At 34.2% G+C, this 20,532-nt stretch overlaps 1 protein-coding gene and 1 non-coding gene across 4 annotated transcripts in view; one reads left to right on the top strand and one right to left on the bottom strand.

The window, feature by feature from the left end:
• The window catches only part of CLINT1 (clathrin interactor 1), a 56,513-nt gene that overhangs the window by 5,352 nt on the left and 30,629 nt on the right, over positions 1 to 20,532 (bottom strand). For all 3 annotated transcript variants that reach the window (XM_045902038.3, XM_045902043.3, XM_045902050.3), the window contains 5 exons: positions 19,898 to 20,062; positions 16,893 to 17,070; positions 12,750 to 12,996; positions 10,695 to 10,764; positions 3,008 to 3,082 (listed from right to left, as the gene is read on the bottom strand). In XM_045902038.3, coding sequence (XP_045757994.1) covers positions 3,008 to 3,082; positions 10,695 to 10,764; positions 12,750 to 12,996; positions 16,893 to 17,070; positions 19,898 to 20,062 — 735 coding nt within the window. The remainder of the gene's footprint in view (positions 1 to 3,007; positions 3,083 to 10,694; positions 10,765 to 12,749; positions 12,997 to 16,892; positions 17,071 to 19,897; positions 20,063 to 20,532) is intronic.
• LOC123836370 (U6 spliceosomal RNA) lies at positions 16,353 to 16,459 on the top strand. The gene has a single exon (XR_006788952.1). It is a non-coding gene; the product is annotated as a U6 spliceosomal RNA (small nuclear RNA).

Here is a 20,532-nt window from a genome sequence, read left to right as displayed (position 1 = left end):
GAAGAGCAAGAAAACTTAACTGGTTAAACTTTTTGTTGGGAGATCGAGAATCCTCAAGTGAGGAGACACTCAATAAAATCAGAAAATTCAATTCATTTCACCCACTCATTATTTGGAAAGGTTTAAAAAGAAATCAAACTATGATTTATATGGTCTCATGTAAATAAAATCCCAAATTCATGAGATAAAATTCATAAAGAAAACAGAAAAGCATGGAAAAGAAAAATTCAGTAAAATTAAGAGTAGGCTTAGTAAATTTCTGTAAGAAGTTCTTACCCTTTTGGCCATGCTTTCATTGACAACACAAGGGCTGTAGATAGCCATGGTATATATAACCTTAGTATAGTGCTTGCTTCAAATTGGACTGTTCAATTTTTTTATTTAAATAAAAAGCGGGGTATAGAAGGGAACTCAATGCTAATATTAAAAAAAGGGGGGGAACACTTATCATTACATTCAAAGATAATTATAACAAGTTTAAGATTTAATGCATTATATAAAAATTGATAATAGGTTAATTAATGGACTATAGTGTTTAAGAGCATGGTTTTTGTACCTTACTAGATGAGTGACCCTGGGAAAACTACATAACCCTCTCTGTGTCTCACTTTTTAAAAAATCTAAATTGTGAAGATTAAATATTTTTTTGTGTGAGGATTAATTTAATATGTAAGTGCATTTAGGGTTTATTCTTGTTACTATGGATTAATTGTGAAAACGCAGGGGAGAACCAAACACATCACATTCTCTTTCCTTTAGGTAGGCCATAAAACTATGTAGGTCAAGCTTCTAAAATTCTGTGTACATACTATTTGGAACACAATAAATATAAAGGCAATTGATAATAAAAAAAATTATTTAAATAGATTATGCATGACTCTAATAAACCTTTCTTTGAGAAAGGGACAAATAGATAAATATGAATTAATGGAAGTTGAAAAAGCAAAGGTGAATAAAGAGCTACACATAAACTGTCATCTGAAAGAGAACAGTATATATTTCTAAGTTAATTAACACCATCTCTTTGTACTTCATGTTCACTTACAACTTGGAAATACATTTTGTCTATCCTAAAAGGTAACCAACCACTCCAATACTATGTCTCATTATGCTAAATATTTAAAGGAACAATAACATTAAGTCTTTAAAATCATATTTCTCTATTACCATATTAAAATGTGAGCCTCTTCGAAAGAAAATAATTCACTTAGAAAACCCACGCTCTACCAACAATTTAATACAAGAACTGAGCTAATATTTATTACCTCAGGGTTTTACTAAAATATGTCTTTTATCTTTACAAAAAAGACTGATTTAAGAGTTTTGCAATTAGTTCTATATATTAAACAATTTAAACTAATTTAAGAAAGACCTGAAGGATAAAGGTAAACTTTATGCTGATTTCCTATATGCTTGATCTATAAAACAGAGTAAGAATGGAAACTGGGGCAATATGTGTTGCCCCATCTGAAAACTTTATCTGAGCTGATTAATCATAGGAGGAAGAGATTTCTAGTGGGGCATATATTGTTCAGAAATGATTAATCATAGTTGCAACAGTTTCAGCCCCTTGCGTAATGGTGATCAGGTTATATTAATCACACGCATACAGATGAAGAGATGTATCACTTAGCAACATTAAGATATTCGAATTATTTGCATAGTAGGCAACTTTATATACATAAAAACTCAGAATTACACAGGCAGTCTGTAAAATTAGGGCAATGTTTATCTGCCACTTGATCTGCCTAAAGGAAGGTATTAACCCTTAGAAGACATAACCACACTTCTAAGATGAAGCTAATCACTCCACAATTTTGGTTTCTGGGAAATACTCAGAATTTATACAAGCAGGTTATCAAAATAACCCCAGATGATTAAAGCCTATGTATCTTTCTTCCTAAATCCTCACAAAACTAAATCAGACATTACTAAATATAAATTTTAATTCAATTAGTCTAATGGCAATAATTCTACTTGAAATGAGTAAGATTAATTCAGCTAAATTATACCTTTTCTCCCTGCCTCACCTCATGTTTGAAATTTGTAACTAAATTTTCATATTATCTCTCAAACTTCAGAGTGACAAGATTTATACCAAAAAATACTACAGCCAACTCCTTTACAACTTAAAGAAAGGACACTTAATAACAAACTTAGTCCCTATTCTATACACTTCTATAGACATTACTTTATATCCTTATAAAGAACCATGTCAAATGGTGTTCCTGATTTTAGAAAGTTGGATGTCACCAGCTTTCCCAAAGTTAAACAGCTACCATACTAGATGGCAAAGGCAGTAAGGTAAAAATATTCATAAAGAAAGGGAAAAAAAGACAAATGCTTCACCTCAATCCTTGATGTTTAAACCTATATTGTTAGTTCCAAGTACATAACATAAAGATTTGGTATCTATAATATACTGCAAAATGATCACCATAATAAATCGAGGGCATTTTAAAATTTCTAATCTAACATGGAGGCAAGTTTTGCCTTAAGTTCAACTGCTCACTATTTAAGGATGTGTCAAAATGAAGTTCAGTAATCTTTTATAGAAATGCTCTTAATATATATCTAAATTACAAAGAAATGAATTTTATTAAGATAGTCTGCCCAATCCCAATGTCCTTGGGATCATATAAGCTAAACATAAACCATAATATTCTTCCTGTTAAATTGAAATTATACTTATTCACACTACCCACCATGCTGTTCCCCCCCTCCCCACCCCCCCAAAAAAAGCTAAACAAGAGTCACTTATAAAAAGGGCAATTTTATTTAGGTGTGCCTGCCTGAGTAGTTTGCAACTAAATTAATTTATTTGGCATATTTAAGACACTGACCCAATAAAATACCTTTGTGAATAAATTCTTTAGGATTTAGGAATTATAAATACTACAAGGAGTAAAACACCAAAAAGAAGCTTATTTGGTAGAGAAGGGAATTGTTTGGTCTTGATAACCTTTTCACTGCCCCTAGATTTCTGGCCAATCAAATTGTATCATACCTTGGGAAGGGAAATTGCCTGATGCAGCAGCTGAGCCAAAGTCAGCAAATCCTCCAAATAAATCAGCTGATCCTCCTAGAAATTAAGCATGAAGAAAAGTTAAACTGTTAAAACCACAGAACAACAGATAGCAATTTCAGGAAGCCATTTTAGCACCACACTTAAAAATTACCTAATATCAGAGACTCCAGACCCATCACAGAAGCTAGTTTGTTGATCTAGGTTTTCATGTCCCATGTTCCTTTTAAGCTACCACAAACTCTTACATTCCTCAGTGCTTTATCTTGTAAGTAATTGACACTACACTTGTGGTTAAGTTATCCCTCACTTACACTGCCTGAACACGGTGTGGACCTGTGGTTTTTATCCAGTCGATTATGCTCTTTATAAGAATCTTCGGTGGATGCTAAAACCTGGGTCAAAGGTTGCTAGGGAGTAAGATATTCACATAATCACCAAACATCACCCCACAGATTACTTAGTAAATACAAAGGAATGAAGCTACTTTTACAATGGAGAAACTGAATGGATATCAACCTAAACAACTGATCAAATTTAATGCCACTAATAATCAGACAAAACAGTATTCGTGGGCCCTTTAATGGCAAGGGACTGAAAAGGAAATCATCACCCGTGTTAAGAATTCCAGCCAAAAATATTTAACCTGAATGTAATCATGAGGAATGAATCAGACAAATTACAAATTGAGGGACATTTTGCAAAACAACTCTCAAGACTCTTCAGAAAATGTCAACATCATAAAAGACAAAGAAGACTGGAACTGCTACAGATTAAAGGAGCCTAAAGAAACATGACAAGTAAATGAAATGCATGATCCTTGATTGGATTCTGGATTTTTTTAAAAAGTGCTATTCTGAAATGACGTAATTGAGACATCAGGGAAATCTGAAAACGGTCTATATATTAGACAATACTGTTTAAGTGTTAAATATACCCGGTATGATAATTATATTGTGATTATAAAGAAGAATGTCCCTGTTTTAAGAAGATACATGCTTAAGTATTTTGTGGGCAAAATGTCCTGGTATTTCCAATTTTCTCTCAAATGGTACACAATAAACAAATGGTACACAGTAAACGAACAACAAAAACGATCTAGAGAGAGAGAGATGAAGAAAATGTGGCAAGGGCGCCTGGGTGGCTCAGTTGGTTAAGTGACTGCCTTCGGCTCAGGTCATGATCCTGGAGTCCCGGGATCGAGTCCCGCATCGGGCTCCCAGCTCGGCAGGGAGTCTGCTTCTCCCTCTCCTGCTCTCTGTCTCTCATTCTCTCTCTCTCAAATAAATAAGTAAAATCTTAAAAAAAAAAAAAAAAGAAAGAAAGAAAATGTGGCAAATTTTCTGGGGTGCCTGGGTGGCTGTCGTTAAGCGTCTGCCTTCGGCTCAGGTCATGATCACAGGGTCCTGGGATCGAGCCCCACATCGGGCTCCCTGCTCTGTGGGAAGCCTGCTTCTCCCTCTCCCACTACCTCTGCTTGTGTTCCCCTCTCTCGCTATGTCTCTGTCAAATAAATAAATAAAATCTTTAAAAAAAATAAAAAAAAAAATGGCAAATTTTCTATAGGTTTGAAGTTTTTTTTAAATAAAAGGGAAAAATTTTTGAGGCTGATTTGCCTAAACATCAGTTTTAATAGCTACATAGGGAAAAAATGAATGCAATGATTTTGGTGGACTACTTGTTTTCTATTGTCTACTCCATGAAACAGGCAGATACTTACATTTTTAATGCATGAAAAAATAACAGGTTTTTGCTACTTCTAGATTGGTGTTTTTAAAGAGGTGAGATCCAAAGGCTGCAAATCAATCTCTGTGCGCTTTTGTAAAAGCACATTCTCATACAAATTTTTATTTGTAAACACTACATGGATGAGAATATTTACTTTTACCTACAATTTGAACAATATTATACTAAATTTTAATATTCCATTTCTGTCCAATTCAGTTATCAACAATACAGCAATAGCCAAAGGATCTAAAACCTTAAATAGCTGTCCTTATTTTTCTTTGTCCTTAAGGATTTCACCTCTTAAGAGTCACAACCTTAGAAGTTTAGAGCAGCAGTTCAATTATGGTGCTTTTAGTGTTATGCGAACATTATATAGGTTACATCACAGCTGCTTAGCCTGCAGTGCTTAGAAACTAGCCAGGTGGGACTGGAACATCTGGGCTGCACTCAAATACCACCAGGGACAGATTCCAACATCTGGTGCCATTTCTGAATTGTCTTATCGCTGCAAGACATTCTGCCCCATCTGCTACACTCAACTGGGTTAATTAAACTAGAACCATCTTCCCTTCTTAATAAATGGCCAGCAGTAATAAAAGGAACAAATCAGTTTCTGATACATGTGTACTTGGTATTTCTTTTTAATGCACATTTACTATAGTCAACTATCAGCAAGCATAACAAATTTCTCATTTCTTTACCTCATTACAGATGCATATATTCACATATATCCTCACTCACCATGAACTAACTCCCACCAAGGCCAAGGTTCTCAATTCCTACCAACACTACAGTTCATCTGGCTACTTTCACTTTATCCAAAGAATAACATCACAGTGATTTATTTTTCTCTTCTTTAAAGATACAAAATCATGAAAAAATGTGGTGAGGGGCATAAGAGATCAATGAGCTATATTTTTAAACTATATAAACAGGCACATATATTAATAAAAACTAGCAGGGACATGAATGTTGCAAACAGTTGCTGCTTTATATTCATAAATTTGTCTTCTGTATTTTTCCTTCATGTTAAAAATATTGATCAAAGTATACTGTTAGGTAACAGAATGACAGTTAATCATTTGCTAGAACATTAAGGGATTTGGAAATTGGGGATTATTTTAATTTGCTTCATCCAGCAGTGAATAGACATCGATATGTAATTTATTATGCTAAACAAGTTAGGGGTTTTCAAATCATATCCAGTCTGGGCTACAAAGAAAGTGCATGATGTAGAAAAAGGCACTTGAATACTACAGGATCATAACTTCAAACAGGATAAGATATTTTACTTTTGTCATATCCTGATTTAGTATTTCGGATAATTACCTACTTTGTTACTCCATTGCTTTACCTTCTCACATCTGAACTGAAGTTATATTGTATTCATAACTTATCTACAGCAAATATTATACCTCTCCACCCATACTATAGGGAGTTTGATTTCAACATAACCAATTTAAGAATATTGCAAGTAAAGAATGGAAACACACATGATATTTTACAAATAGAAGCCACCTTTTCTTGAAAAGGACTTAAGTTTTCTCTAATCTTTTGAGGTGCCACAGATTATGCTTCTCCTTGGGTTTTATACAATATGGTCTTTGAAAACGGTCTCAAACTATCTCAGTAATTTAAAATCTCTTTATTTCTTTTAGGAAAAGTTTCTCTCTCCTAGGAGGAGAGATATATGTGTGATGTTACTCATCCCAATGCCTTAAATTCAACAGAAATTTTCTATACTGAAGCATTTTCCCAGATAACTTCAATCTAAGGGAATTTAAATAAAAGAGTGTACCAAAAATTGCTGCATGTGGAAGATTGCTAAATTTCACAAGAGCTATCCTTCAAGATTCCCACATGAGAACTGTCATTATAAATGAACCATTTCCATCTGCCTTTTCAGAATAGCAAGGAGGTTATTTACAATCACCAGCTGGGAACATGTATTTTCCAAAGCAATACTGTGAACAGGAAAAATATAGCTGAACTGACAGTGCTTAAACTTCAAATGAAAATTTTCTTCAACAAAGAATTTAATCTAGATTACCTTATAAAAAACTTGTGCAATAATTCTAGTAAATATAAAAGAACTGACAATGCAAAAAAAATAAACGTATGACAAAGATTAATATATAATACATACATACGTGAAGTTTATATATAAAACACTAAGGATAAAAATTTTCCCCCACTAAAAGAAATGGACAAAGGAACATGAAAAGATAAGTTACAATTGGCCTATAAGAACATGAAAAGTATTCAAACTCAGGCATCAAACGAATGCAAAATAAAATGAAATACTATTTTCTCCTTACCAAACTGGATGGTTTTGAAAGATGCTACTCCACTACTGTAATAGAGAAAAATTCGGAAAAAAACAAAACAAAACCTAATACCCCCCAAATAAGAGACTATTTGGTTAAAGAAATTACAGCATATCCTACAATGTTAAGATATAAAGCAATTACAAGTCTGTAAAAGAATACCAACGATCATAGGGAAACGGTCATGAGAACTTGGGTGAAAAGCAGTTCACAGAAAAATAAAAGCCTTATCAAAAGCCTGAAAAAGATCTGCCATGTAATAAATGTTTAATATATTGACTGAATATATAGAAAGTGTACTTAAAAAAAGAGTATTCACTCAAATTATTGTGTATCCAAGTCATGGTGAATCACTTGTTTTCCGTCAAATTTCTAAAATGAGCATGCATGACTTTAGTGAAGAGAATATGTTAAAAAATTTTATTTTTAGTAAACTTGGCTTAAATTAGAGACAACCCCATGGAAATTCTAACATATAAGTCAGTATACTGAATATGTAAGAATGTGGTTCATATTCATGTAAATATCCTCAACTAATTTTTGTGATTACTGGGTACAAGGCAACAGGTTCAAATACAAATGTAATCAACATTTTGGATTTGACATACCTTAATCTTTAAAACAATTTTTAAACTAAAAAAAAAAAGAATTCAAAACATATTGCAAGTCACGTAATGGCCCTCTATTTGTACTGACTAAAGTGTATTTTCTCTTCAACCTCATTTATTGTACTAGAGATAACTTATGGAATAGTATGTCAGTCAAGACCTAAATTCCTTAATTAGAAAGGGACAAAGGAGACAATGTGGCCTTTTACAAAGGTGAGATACGGTAAAGAAATGAAATGGGATGTTTTTGGCATTCTAGTTTTAACTGGCCTCTTTTCCAAATACTGTAAAATTAATTCTTTTTAAGAATATTTACTTAGAAATGTACTATATGTAAAAGCTACCAAAATATCCTTATAGTGCAGATTTTAAAAGAACATCACCATAGTGGTGATGGATTCTTGATGAATGGGTTTCACATGTATATTTTAAAACTTGGTAGATATTCTCCAATGATTTTACCACACATACTTTTGAAGATGTTAACAAAAGGATGTTGTAACATATTAAAAAAAAAAAAAAAAGAAAATCTGAGCATATTCTCAGAGGAGGTATTTATCTGGTGAGAGTTACAGAGGCTGCCTTATCTGCTTAGGTTTACAGTTTATGCCCATATTACTTGCATGATGGTGATATTTTAAGTATAGGCACATCTGGTAAATGACACCCAAATGGTATGCCAAATAGCAATGCTTAATATGGTAGATTCTTAGACTTTTTCATGTGTAGATGCTGGAGATTTAATATCCAATAGTTTTTCCACTGCTCAAGTCAATTTAAAATACCTTACTAAAGTATTTAAATAGAGATTTGGGGTAACAAATTTATGTCATGACTAGAGGGGATTTTACACAAACTGGGTAAGCATACTGTTTCAAACAGAAGAGAACTTTAAAAAATAATTCTGATGTAGACCCATATTCAGTTTGTTTTTAGAGAATATGATAAAACAAATATTAAGGCAAGAAACTTCTCAGATTTCATTCAGACTTTGTCTCAATTACTGTATTAATATTAATTGCTATTTCTATTTAATTAGTCAATCTAACTGTCTGCACTGAAGAAAAAGCACTCAACGGTTTCTTGCCAAGCAAAGGAAGCATGTTGGTTATTTAATAATTCTCTCTGTTCAAAGCAATCTTGGCATCACTGAAGAAAAAAGTTACATCACTCATCTGACCTTCCTAGTTAATTCTTCTCTGATTGCTCCATTAAAACTTTTCCACAGATGCATGAAAGGGGCTCCTTAATATTTCATGCCAGGAAGTCCAAAATAGTTGAAATTCTGTGACACTATGTCTGTATTATATGACTACACACTAACTGTTAATACTACAGTTAAGATTTTATTTTTATTTATTTATTTTTTAAAGATTTATTTGACAGAGAGAGAGAGAGAGCGCACAACCAGGGAGAGCAGCAGTAGAGGGAGAGGGAGAAGCGGGCTCCCTGCTCCGCAGGGATTGATGTGGGGCTTAATCCCAGGACCCACAGAGCATGACCTGAGCCGAAGGCAGATGCTTAACCACCGACTGGGCCATCCAGATGCCTCTACAGCTAAGATTTTATTTTATTTATTTTTATTTTTTTATTTTTAAAAGATTTTATTTATTTATTTGACAGAGAGAGACAATGAGAGAGGGAACACAAGCAGGGGGAGTGGGAGAGGGAGAAGCAGGCTTCCCACGGAGCAGGGAGCCTGATGCGGGGCTCGATCCCTGGACCCTGGGATCATGACCTGAGCCAAAGGCAGACGCTTAACGACTGAGCCACCCAGGCGCTCCTACAGCTAAGATTTTAAACATACAAAAAGACACCACCATAAATTGTTAAACTAATGTAGTTGTTTGTAACCTTGGGCATGACAGTTCAATAGAGTTTACAGAATAATTTTAGGAACAGTTAAGAGTTATAGAAAAAAGGGAACAAGAACTGAAGAAGCTCAGAAACTGGTTGAACCAGATGCCCCATGAAGTTCAATCCCAGTCCAAGAATTTTATGATAGTGGGCAAGGAGAAGAAGAAAATAACAGAAGACTTTGTATTAATTACATGTACTAAACTATCAATGAAAATCACAGGCTTCCATTTAAGCACTAACATAAATTTTAAAACAATTCACTTTTGAAAAATCACTATACACATTGAGGAACAATAGATTTACTTTGTACATTACTTATACACCAGTCTTATCATCTACGTTTTAATGTGAAATAAACTTTAAACAGGTTGGGAAAGGTCATCTTTAAACAGAAGTTGTATTTCTTAAGCTGTTTTGACTTGTAGCACAGGACTTTATTAGAACTCCATAATCATCAAATGCAACCTCAAATGCCAATTTTCTTGAAAACAATATATAGGGAATTACTCAATTAAATCTGGCATATACTGAAAATCTAACTGAAGAAATAATTAATCCTATCTCTATGAGAATCTTGGTAAAGAGACTACTGTTTTGCTATGGCCTCCTTAAAATATGTCAGATAGGTGGTTACGTACTTTCATATGTGACTCTTTGATTAAAGATTACTTCTTCCACCTGACCGACCTTCCCATGAGGGCAAGAACTTTGTTTCACTAAGCATTATACCTCAAGCACGCAGACCAGTGTCTGGTTCAATAAACACTTGTTAAATAATTGAGTAAAAAGTTTAAATGAATTCTACTATAGCTGATGTTGAGAGCCAGAATTAAGACTTAAGGAAAGACAGTAAAATGGGCAGAGCAGTACATTTTGTTTATAGAGAAAGCAAGGGACCCCATTCAGCACTAAGAAATTAAGGAGAGACAGAGATACTATTGAATTATTGGTCAAATATTTAAGCACTCCTCTTTACTTTAGGCAATTAAACAATTTTTCCCAAATAATGCTCAAGGGTCACTTAATTTCACATTAAAAATAAATCCAATGCAAAAAAATTTTTCATTCTATCCTTTATTTGGCATTTTGAAAAATTACTCTGAAATCAAGGTTACTGAAAAGAAAAAAGCCAATGTGGAAGCTTACCTGTCGATTGGCTGGTGCTATCAAACAGATCAACAAGGTCACCAGATGACTTGCTGCTAGGCACTGAAGTCTGAAAACACACACAGAACCTTAAATAAGCTTAGAAAACAAATTTCTACTATTTTCTTAAACCTGCTCTAGTCATCTCTGATTCTCAACTTAGACACAAATACCCGTAACATCTTAATAAGGGTACATTTAGTTTTCTGAAGAAAGAGCAGTGACCTTGAAGTCTTATGCAGAGATAGTTATTTTTAAGTAATTCTATCCCTAGCACTATAAAATCCCTAACATCATCTACACTGTTTTCCCTAACTCATTTCTTTTCCTACTGCATTTCACTCTGGAAAACATACCTTCCAGTTCCCACTCAAATCTTAATGCTGTATATCAGAATCATTTGAGAAGAACTAAAAAATACTTATGCCCCAGCCCATCACAACACTGAGTCACACCTGCCCAGGGTGGGATCTTGGCCTATATAGGCTGACAAAGCTCCCTTGAGAATTCCAAAGCATAAGAAGGTCTGAGATCCACTGGATTAGAGACCAAGATCCTAAGCAGCTCTAAAATTCTATGATTTTATGATTTGAGGATTCTTTGATTACTATTTGTATACCACACAAGTCATTCTATGTTGTATGATATAACTTCACATCTAACTGCTTCACATTTAGTTCCCAAACTAAAATGTGGGCTGGAGTTTATGATTTTTCTCTTCCCTATAGTCCTAAGTACCTTGATGCAAATGTCCTATATGTTCAATACATATATGATAATTAGAACGAATTGCTAGGCAACAGGGAAACACTGTAAGTTCCTAGGCATGTTAATTTGAGCCTTGAAGATTAAAATACTATATGCTGGTTCAAAAAGGCTTTGCGACTGAAAGAGATCCCAAGCAGTTGAGGAACTTTCCAAAAACTCTGGCCTTCTAGACATTATTTTTGTAGTTTAAAAAAAAAAAAATCACAAAGCTTACACTATCAATGTAAAATATTTATGGCAGAGTGACATGTATTTAGGCTGTATTTCAAACTGCTATTTAAAATCTTTTAACATACAAAAATTTTAACTTATTGTTAAAAAAAGTTACACAGTTTGGATGATTTTCCTTGTGCAACCTGACACGAATTCTCCTTTTAACAGCCATATGTATTCAGGTTTTAATGATGACTATCTACCAGATCCTGCACAGCCGTCAGTAAGCTCACTATATGTATAGCAGGGGAAATCGAAGACCACAAAGAACTAACAAAGCCATTTCCCCTCTTTAACTACAATTAAAGTTGAGTTTTAATTGAGGTTTTCATCAAAACTAACAAGATGGGTGCAATTATACACAGAAGATATTTGGCAAAACTTGACAGAGAACCTGTTCTTGCCACTAAGTATGACTAGCTTTATTTTTAGAGTTAACTACAATCTGCAGGATACATTAGAAAAATGTTTTCCCTAGCTTTTTGCTACTTCTGATGCAAAGACACAAGCTGGGTAAACACTAGTAGGGGAGACTGACAAAACACTAGCTTGTGGCCAGGTATCTAGTAGGTGGATTTCATTTCTGTGGGTGAATAAAAAACAAATGAAGAAGGCAGTGCTGCTACTGATCAGCAGTGAGGCAAATAAGCCTCCCTTCATAGGCAACATCTCTATATAAAAATGAGACTGTTTCCCCTATGTATCTAGTTGGTCCTCTTCTGTCAATTCTTACAACTTCTAAATAATCTTGTTTTCCTTAGTGAATCTCACTGTGTTTGACAACCAGTGATGGTGTCCAGAAAGAAACAAATGCACTACACTCTGATCCGCCACTGTTCCTAAACGAACCCCAAGTGTCACTTCTACTTTCATAGAAAGCGCATACACAACCATGCAGCAATTGCAGGTTTCCTCCCCCAAAGAGATTCCTTATTATCAATGACTCTGAGTAATACGGGTCAGACGATCTATAATTAACATGACTGCCTAGGAAAGCCCAAGCCTCCTGCAGTAATTCTAGAAGTGATCTGTAAGAATAAAACTGCGTGGTGTGTAGACTCATGCCTCCCCCACCTTAAGTGCAGACTGAGGTGCAGGAGTGGAAGCACCCTGATCTGGACTTGCTTTGTCCCCTGTGTAATGTGCTGCTGCCCCAAGATCGATGGCTTTGGAAGGGTTTGCGGTGCGCTTGTGTCTGGTTGTGGTGGTCTCTGTGGCCTGTGTGATGTGGATGTGCTTTGTCGTCACGGTCTCCTCTTCATCTTTGAATTCACCTTTGGGAGATCTGCCTCTTCTTGCCTTCTTCTCCTCATCACTGTCGCTAAAAGATATTAAAAATGAAGCAAAATAATAAGACTAAAATGGAGCCCTCAGTGATTTGAGCTGAAGAATTTCAAATGCAGTAACTCCAAAATTCCATACTCCGACTATTTGACAGGGATCAAGAGAATGTGATCTAAGCTATCTGAATAATGATACGTAGGTGCTGCGGAGGGGAAATGGGAACCTGCTCAATTCCCTAGGTAAGTCTAAAACACTGCTACAAAAACATATTTACATAAATGTGTACAAATAAAAAGAGTCTGAAGCAATTCAAGTGTTTATGTATTATAGATTTAAAGCTTAATTAAAAAATAAAACATCAGAAAAACTGATGAGATCCCGTGAGCTCAAACATCTGCATATGATGACCATTTTCTTGAAATGGGCTATGTGCAAACTATAGTCCCATTTAAATAACAATTCTGTCACTGACTCATATACTCATAAAAATACATAATAAAATATTACAATTTCAGTGGACACTAAAAATTTTTTTTTTTTTAAAGATTTTATTTATTTATTTGAGAGAGAGAGAATGAGAGAGAGCAAGCATATGAGAGGGGGGAGGGTCAGAGGGAGAAGCAGGCTCCCCGCCAAGCAGGGAGCCCGATGCGGGACTCGATCCAGGCACTCCAGGATCATGACCTGAGCCGAAGGCAGTCGCTTAACCAACTGGGCCACCCAGGCGCCCGACACTAAAATTTCAACACCATCCTAACTAAATTCAAATGACTAAATGCTCACCTGTAAATGCAAAAAAATATGAAGTATTGCACTTTACAACAACAGTGCTCTATTTTACTATAGTATGAGGAGATCAAACTTACACCTTACTAATTGCTTTACAGGAAAAAGCATATTTAAAATAATTCCTTTTTCAGCATACTCAAAATTTTTTCTTTTTTCTTTTTTTTAAAGATTTTATTTATTTGACAGAGGCATAGCGAGAGAGGGGAACACAAGCAGAGGTAGTGGGAGAGAGAGGAGCAGGCTTCCCGCCGAGCAGGGAGCCCGATGTGGGACTTGATCCCAGGACTCTGGGATCATGACCTGAGCCGAAGGCAGACGCTTAACGACTGAGTCACCCAGGCGCCCTTTTCCCTTTTTTAACAGGGCAAAAGAAAAACATATATAATAATAATAAAACTGGATTCTTCATATGCCATGAATTTAAAACATCAGCACTAATTTGTTCTTCAGTAATAAAGCATTGAGGTTTTTTTCTGGTGCAAGCAGGACAGAGAGAAATTACCTGAAATATGTTCCATTGCTTGTGTTACTTAATTTTAGAGTAGATGGTTTAATTTATAAATATTCTGCAATAAAACAATTAAAATTCTCCTTAAAACTATACTAGTTTATCTCAGACAAATCTACAGCAATTTCTACTTAAATATAAATCAATTTGGAACCTCTATAAATCAAGGATCAAGAAGAGCGTCTCACATAGAGCAAAAGGGTTAAATGTATTTTTATCTATAAGCATTTTAGGGAATCTACAAGTTCCGATTAAGTGTTCAGAAGCCCTTGTCTCTTACCAATTTCTCAGCAACAGATGACCTAAAGATTCCCACCATCAGCCCTATAAGTAAAACTAAAATTTCTTACCTTTCTGATGTCCAATTTGATTTCAGTGCAAGGTAATTTCTTTATACGTTGAGAATATAAAACTGACTAGCATACAACGAAATGGAAGCTTCATATCTGATCAGTGTTCAAGAATTCTGAATCTAACAATGAACTAATAATAAGTCTGACAGTTTGGTAAGATGCCAGAGGTCACATGCAACTTTGTCTAAAAGTCTACTCTTTTTTCACAAATACTCAAAGATGTAAATTCCCTGATGTGTTCTTCAGTTACTATGATGAATAATACACACTATATTTTTACTCTTTTAAACCCAAATACTCTATATAAAAGATTTAGGAACTCTAGCAGAACCTGTTGTAGAGGTAACATTAAAAAAAAAAACAAAAAAACAAAAAAACAAAGGAGAAATGGGGAAAAAAAAAAAGACAAAGCAAAGAAAGAAAAACTGAGGGTGGTAGGGCAAAGGAACAACACAAGAATGTACATAGATCTCTAACCAGCCTACCTACCTGATCTCCAAATCTCTTCAGGAAATAGCAACAGATTATATGGCCACTATGTTTTCTAAACCAAACTAAAAACATAAATACACAGGCCATGAGAACAATAATGAGAGAAAAAAATAGAATATTCACAGAATATTTGAGTAGGCACAGTTTCCCAGTTTAGTGTTTATTATTATAACATACATACTCTTTAGTATAAAAGAGCTAAAAATGTAGTAAAATATCTATTTTACAACTACATTTTTAGCTCTTTTATACTAAAGAATGAAAAGTAAATTCTGGTTCTTCAAAGATCATATTCCAGAAAGTCTTGAAAAAGACAGGCATTTGAGAAATTTAATAAATACAGAAACATATCGAAGACACTAAACAAGTATTTTAAAATTGTTTCAAAATTATATTTTTATTTTTACTTCTTTTTAGTGACCCCTAAATCTGAACTACTAAGATTTTTTAAGGAAAAAAAAAAGAGAGAGATGGTACTTATTACAAGAACTCACTTGAAGGAACAGCTCCATCACTATTACTTTAGGAAAGTTCCACATAGCCTGATTAGGCATCAGGTTTTACTTCTAAAAGTAAGGGTAAAATCCTTGATCTAGCCTATCTAAGAGAAATACTCTGAGGCACAAATGACAAAGAACTTGTAAAACTTGCCTTTCAAATGAAGTGCCGTATATATATATGTGTGTGTGTGTGTATATATATATATATATATAATACATATAAATACCCTTTTAACTTTTTAGTTTATAGCTATATTGGTAGGTAAGAACAAAAAGTGAATGCTGAGAAGTTCTAAGTATTGTTCTACATAAAACAAAACACAATGCCCTAACATTAAAAAATACAGTTTATGAAAACATAGATCTACACTTAAAAACATTTTAGCTTAAAAATTCATTTGGATTATTTTTTCCTGTTAACACTGGCATGAAATCATAATAAAATGTCACAGAAAGAGTTAAATTTCAAACCCTTTAACTTTTGTTTAAACTTATTTAATTAAGTTTATTATTAATAAAGTTCATTATCCCTCAGCAATAAGTCAGATGGCTGGGTAATCTGATGCCCAAATGCAAAATGAGCCATGAAAGTTCTTACTGGAAAAAAAATTTTTTTTCAATAAATAGCCTGAATAAAAACATATAGAAAATGTGATCAACTTTAGAAATAAATGGACATAGACAACATGGAAAGTGTATCAATACTAATTACAAATAATGTTTGACCTAGCATCTTAAAAACAGCTGCAGAGTGCTCACATCAGCAGCAAATGCACTAAAGCTGGAACAATACAGAGAAGATCAGCATGGTCCCTGTGCAAGGATGACATGCAAATTCATGAATCATTCCATATTTTTACACAGGGCATTTTTAGGGCAGTGCAACTATCCTGTATGGTTCTATAATGGCGGATATTATGCATTTCTCAACTGCACAACACAGTGAACCCTAATGCAAACAACAGATTTTAGCGAAGAACAGTATATCAATATTGGCTTTCAATTGTTAATAAATGTACTACACTAATGCAAGATGTTAGTAACAGGAGAAATTGTGTGTGTGTGTGTGTGTGTGTGTGTGTCTGTGTATGTGTGCACACGCCCATGCACAAATTGGGGAGTTAACAGGGCAACTCTGTTACTTTATGTACGATTTTTCTGTGAACCTAAAACTGCTCTATAAAAGAAAATCTATTAAGAAAAAAGAAAAGCTGAACTTCAGATAGACAAAAGCCCAGCTGCATAAATTTAGCACCCTTTCCAAGACACCCAGGAGACAAAGTGTTAATACCTGCATCTTTCTGGAGAGTCTTCTCTATCTTTCCTCCGGAACTTGCTGATGGTGTCATCAATTGTGCTTCCAATTTTATCACTCAGTTCACCTAATTTATCACTGAATGGAAAAGCACTCTTGTTTTTATCCCACTCTTCATCCCATTTTGATTTGGGTTCAGGATCATATCTTTCACCTATATAAAGCATTAAAAAGAAAAGCAACTCTAAGGACATTAAATTCAAAAGGTGTCTACAGTCCTTATTTCTGAAGCTTTTCCTCATAATAAAATAGTTTTCAAAGGAAAACAGAAAGCTCCCACAGTGCTGAATCAACACAATTACAGCAAGGCACAGCATGTAGTGCCAGTCATTAAGTGGCAGGAATGCAGATTCAAAAGCTTTTGTTTATGAAAACTTACACAACTTTAATGCACAGTACAGCATATAAGGAAGTTCTTAAAAGAGTAGAGGAAAACACAAAAACCAACACAGGCTATATAAGCCAAAGAGAAATGGAAATCTTTTTGTTTTTACAAAAGTCACATAATGTATTATATTTCATTCCTATCTCTTAATGGTTCTTCACTTATTAGAGAAGTATTGGATAGCAATAGTCTCTTTAAAAACACCTACTAAAGGAGACAGCACTCTGAATGCTACATGTCCCGATATGCTGTAAATATGCTGAAAATAACTGTCATTCTTTAAGTGTCAAACTAGAAAAATAACTCAATGGATTTCACGGCATGGGAAAGCATCCTTTAATTATTATAAAAAGAGAAGAATATTCTAATCACCCGACACACCAAACTACACAGACTAGAATCATGAAATATGCTCAAGCAGTTCAGAATAGTGATGATCTACTCAAACACCAAGTCTAAACATATGCTGGGATGGCAAAACCTAGGGAGACTCTGTGTGAATCTGAGAATGAAAAGAATAGATCATGGCAGTAAACAAAACCCCCCAAATGTCAAAATTTGTTTTACACCTTGACCTTGGCGGCCTAAAGGAGAGAGGTATTCTAAGCACTAAATAGAACCTCTCCATTTCCACATCCAAACTCAATCAAAAAGACAAGAGTAGAAGGTACAGAGAGAAATCAGATGAGATTAAAAAGAAGAAAACAATGAAAACTAAGGCAGGCTGGAGAGAAAAGGGAAAGTGCAATGAGAAATAACAAAATAATCAAAAGGTGGCTGAGCCTTTGTGTTGAACTTTTGTGAACAAGTTCTGGTGGCTAACAAGCCCTTTGGAGATCGAATAAAACCATTTTGCAGAACTGCCTGCTAAAACCGCAAAGCCAAAATTTTTGTAAGAGGATTTTAAAATATGTCCACTAGATCTGAAAGTGACCATCAACTTAAAGAGAATATGACAAAATTTTAACCAGATGGTTTTATAAAAATGAGTGGTTTTCCAATAATATGAATGTACATTTCAATGAAAATGTGATAAACTAGACTTTGAAAAGACAAATTTATAGGAAAAATGAAAGCAGATGAAAACAAAACTGATTAGTGTGATGGATATCCTACTAAATGAGTGTCAAAGATACTGGATTACTGGCAAGACACCATCTAAGGTCAAAATGAAAAGACATAAAATAGCTAAAGTTGATTAGTTAAGCCTTTGAACAATATATATAATATCACAAATAATTTAAAAGCATGTGATGCAAATACATAAGATGTTCAACTCTCCCTCTAAGGCAGATGTAATTAGTTCACAGTGACTGAGTCTGAGAACTTACTCATTTTATAAATTTATCTAATTACATATTGTGCTGGTAAAAAGAGGGTTACAAGCAAGTAGAATGAGGAAATGAGTTGCAAATAGCAATTTCTCCTCAAAAATACATTAAATTGCTCTACTTTGAAAAAGCTGAAGAATAAAATAACTACTTAGGCAAATAATCCAAAAACTTGTTACTCCCCTAAACAAATAAAAAACTCCAAAACATATTTACATGATTTAAGAGAAATATTTTTGCCCAATTCAAGAACTGACTTTTCGTGATGCTTAGTCATAAAAGAAAGGAATTTTCCTGTTAAAAACATCTTTTAATAATTAAGTACAGTATTTTTTCTTCGAGAGCAAAGAAGCAAAGGAGCAAAGATATTATTTTGTAGATAATCACAAGATAAGAAATAGAAAATTTTTACACGGTTCCAGTGCAGGAGTTCTGAGATCCCAGTGTAATCTAAATATAAAAAAACTCAGATATGGGTGTGGGGAGCTGGGAAGTCCCAATCTGTGGCTAAGTATACACAGCACTAGCCTGTCTATGGATACACAAAATGACCAGGGGATGGTCAGAGCTTACAGAAGACAGAATGAGTCCAAAGGGACATGCTGTTAACAGCGAGTTCTTATTTTCTGTGCCTGTTTCAAGTACCTAGTGATCTATTTTGGGGAAACTATATTAGTACATTAAAAATAAACATAGCGATCAATGTTCTAGCTGCTCTTAAATGTGTTAGGAACAATAAAGTGATAGGCCTACCTGAAAAGCTGATGGTACTCTCACCTTTTTCTATGTCAAATTAAAGTATCGCTTAATTAAGGGAAGAGAGGCAGAACTAACTTATAGGAAGCTTAACTATTTTTGGCTCAAAATAGAGCTAATTTGTTTCAAATGGGGAAGATGAAGCTCTTCAAACTTTGTATTTTTATGCTCTAAATGGTGAGGTAGAGAAATCCTTTTTTCTTTTTAAAAATGGTAATTCCAAGAGGGAAGGGTATATACCTGTTTTATTCTCTGTGTCAATTTAAAGTTTAGAGTCATTTAATTAACGACCAATGGTTAAAATCATATTCTTGAACCCACAAAAGTAAAAAATAGAGAAGAAGACTCCTAATATCCATATAATAGGAGCCAAAATGAGTACTTCATATCCTTTAGTATTATATTTCGGGGAGGGGGGAGGTATTTTGGTCTTTCATATTTCAGTGATTCTTAAAATACACCCGGAAGCTAATTGAATGCTAAGGTGTCAGTTTGTCTTTGATACTCACTATATCTGAATCCTCCAACACTGTCTGAGGAAACCCCAACATATTTGTCTTTGTTCTTCTTTGCTTTCTTTCGCTCCTCACGAAGCCTGTCGTCATCTTGGGCAAATTCAACCAATTCTTTCACCTTCTGGCGAATGTTTATACCTTGATCCTTGCCATGTTCATCTGTGAGGATGGTAAGGGAGAAACAAAACCTTAAATATTCAATTAATAAGTATCAAACCCTTTAACACAAAAAACAGACATGAAAATTTCAACATTAAAAAACCAACTTCAATAATTAAAATTAACAAAAAGAGGCAAATAGTGCTATTGAATTTTGTCATTTTCTCATAAGCAAATTCTAAGTCTTGGGATGCAATTCTGGCTTGTAAGATGAATTAACAAGGACTACAGATATTGGTGCTATGCAAGATCAATGAAGGATCTCCTAAAAAGCATTACTAATGATGACCACAGGAAAAAGACTTATATCCATAAATGTTTTCTTTCCCTACATTATTTTAACAACAACAAAAGATCCACTTTAACATTTTAATTACTAAAATATACTCAAATGCTTTGGTTTCCCCCATACAAGTTTGGAAATACTAATTACCAGAATTTAGTGTAGCTGAAAAACTGAATTTTTAAAG

This window comes from Mirounga angustirostris, unplaced genomic scaffold, assembly GCF_029215605.1.
Source record: "Mirounga angustirostris isolate CCGP_5_RB_7025 unplaced genomic scaffold, mMirAng1.0.hap1 SCAF_7, whole genome shotgun sequence".
Taxonomy (NCBI): domain Eukaryota; kingdom Metazoa; phylum Chordata; class Mammalia; order Carnivora; family Phocidae; genus Mirounga; species Mirounga angustirostris.
This window is presented reverse-complemented; position numbering and strand designations above follow the sequence as displayed.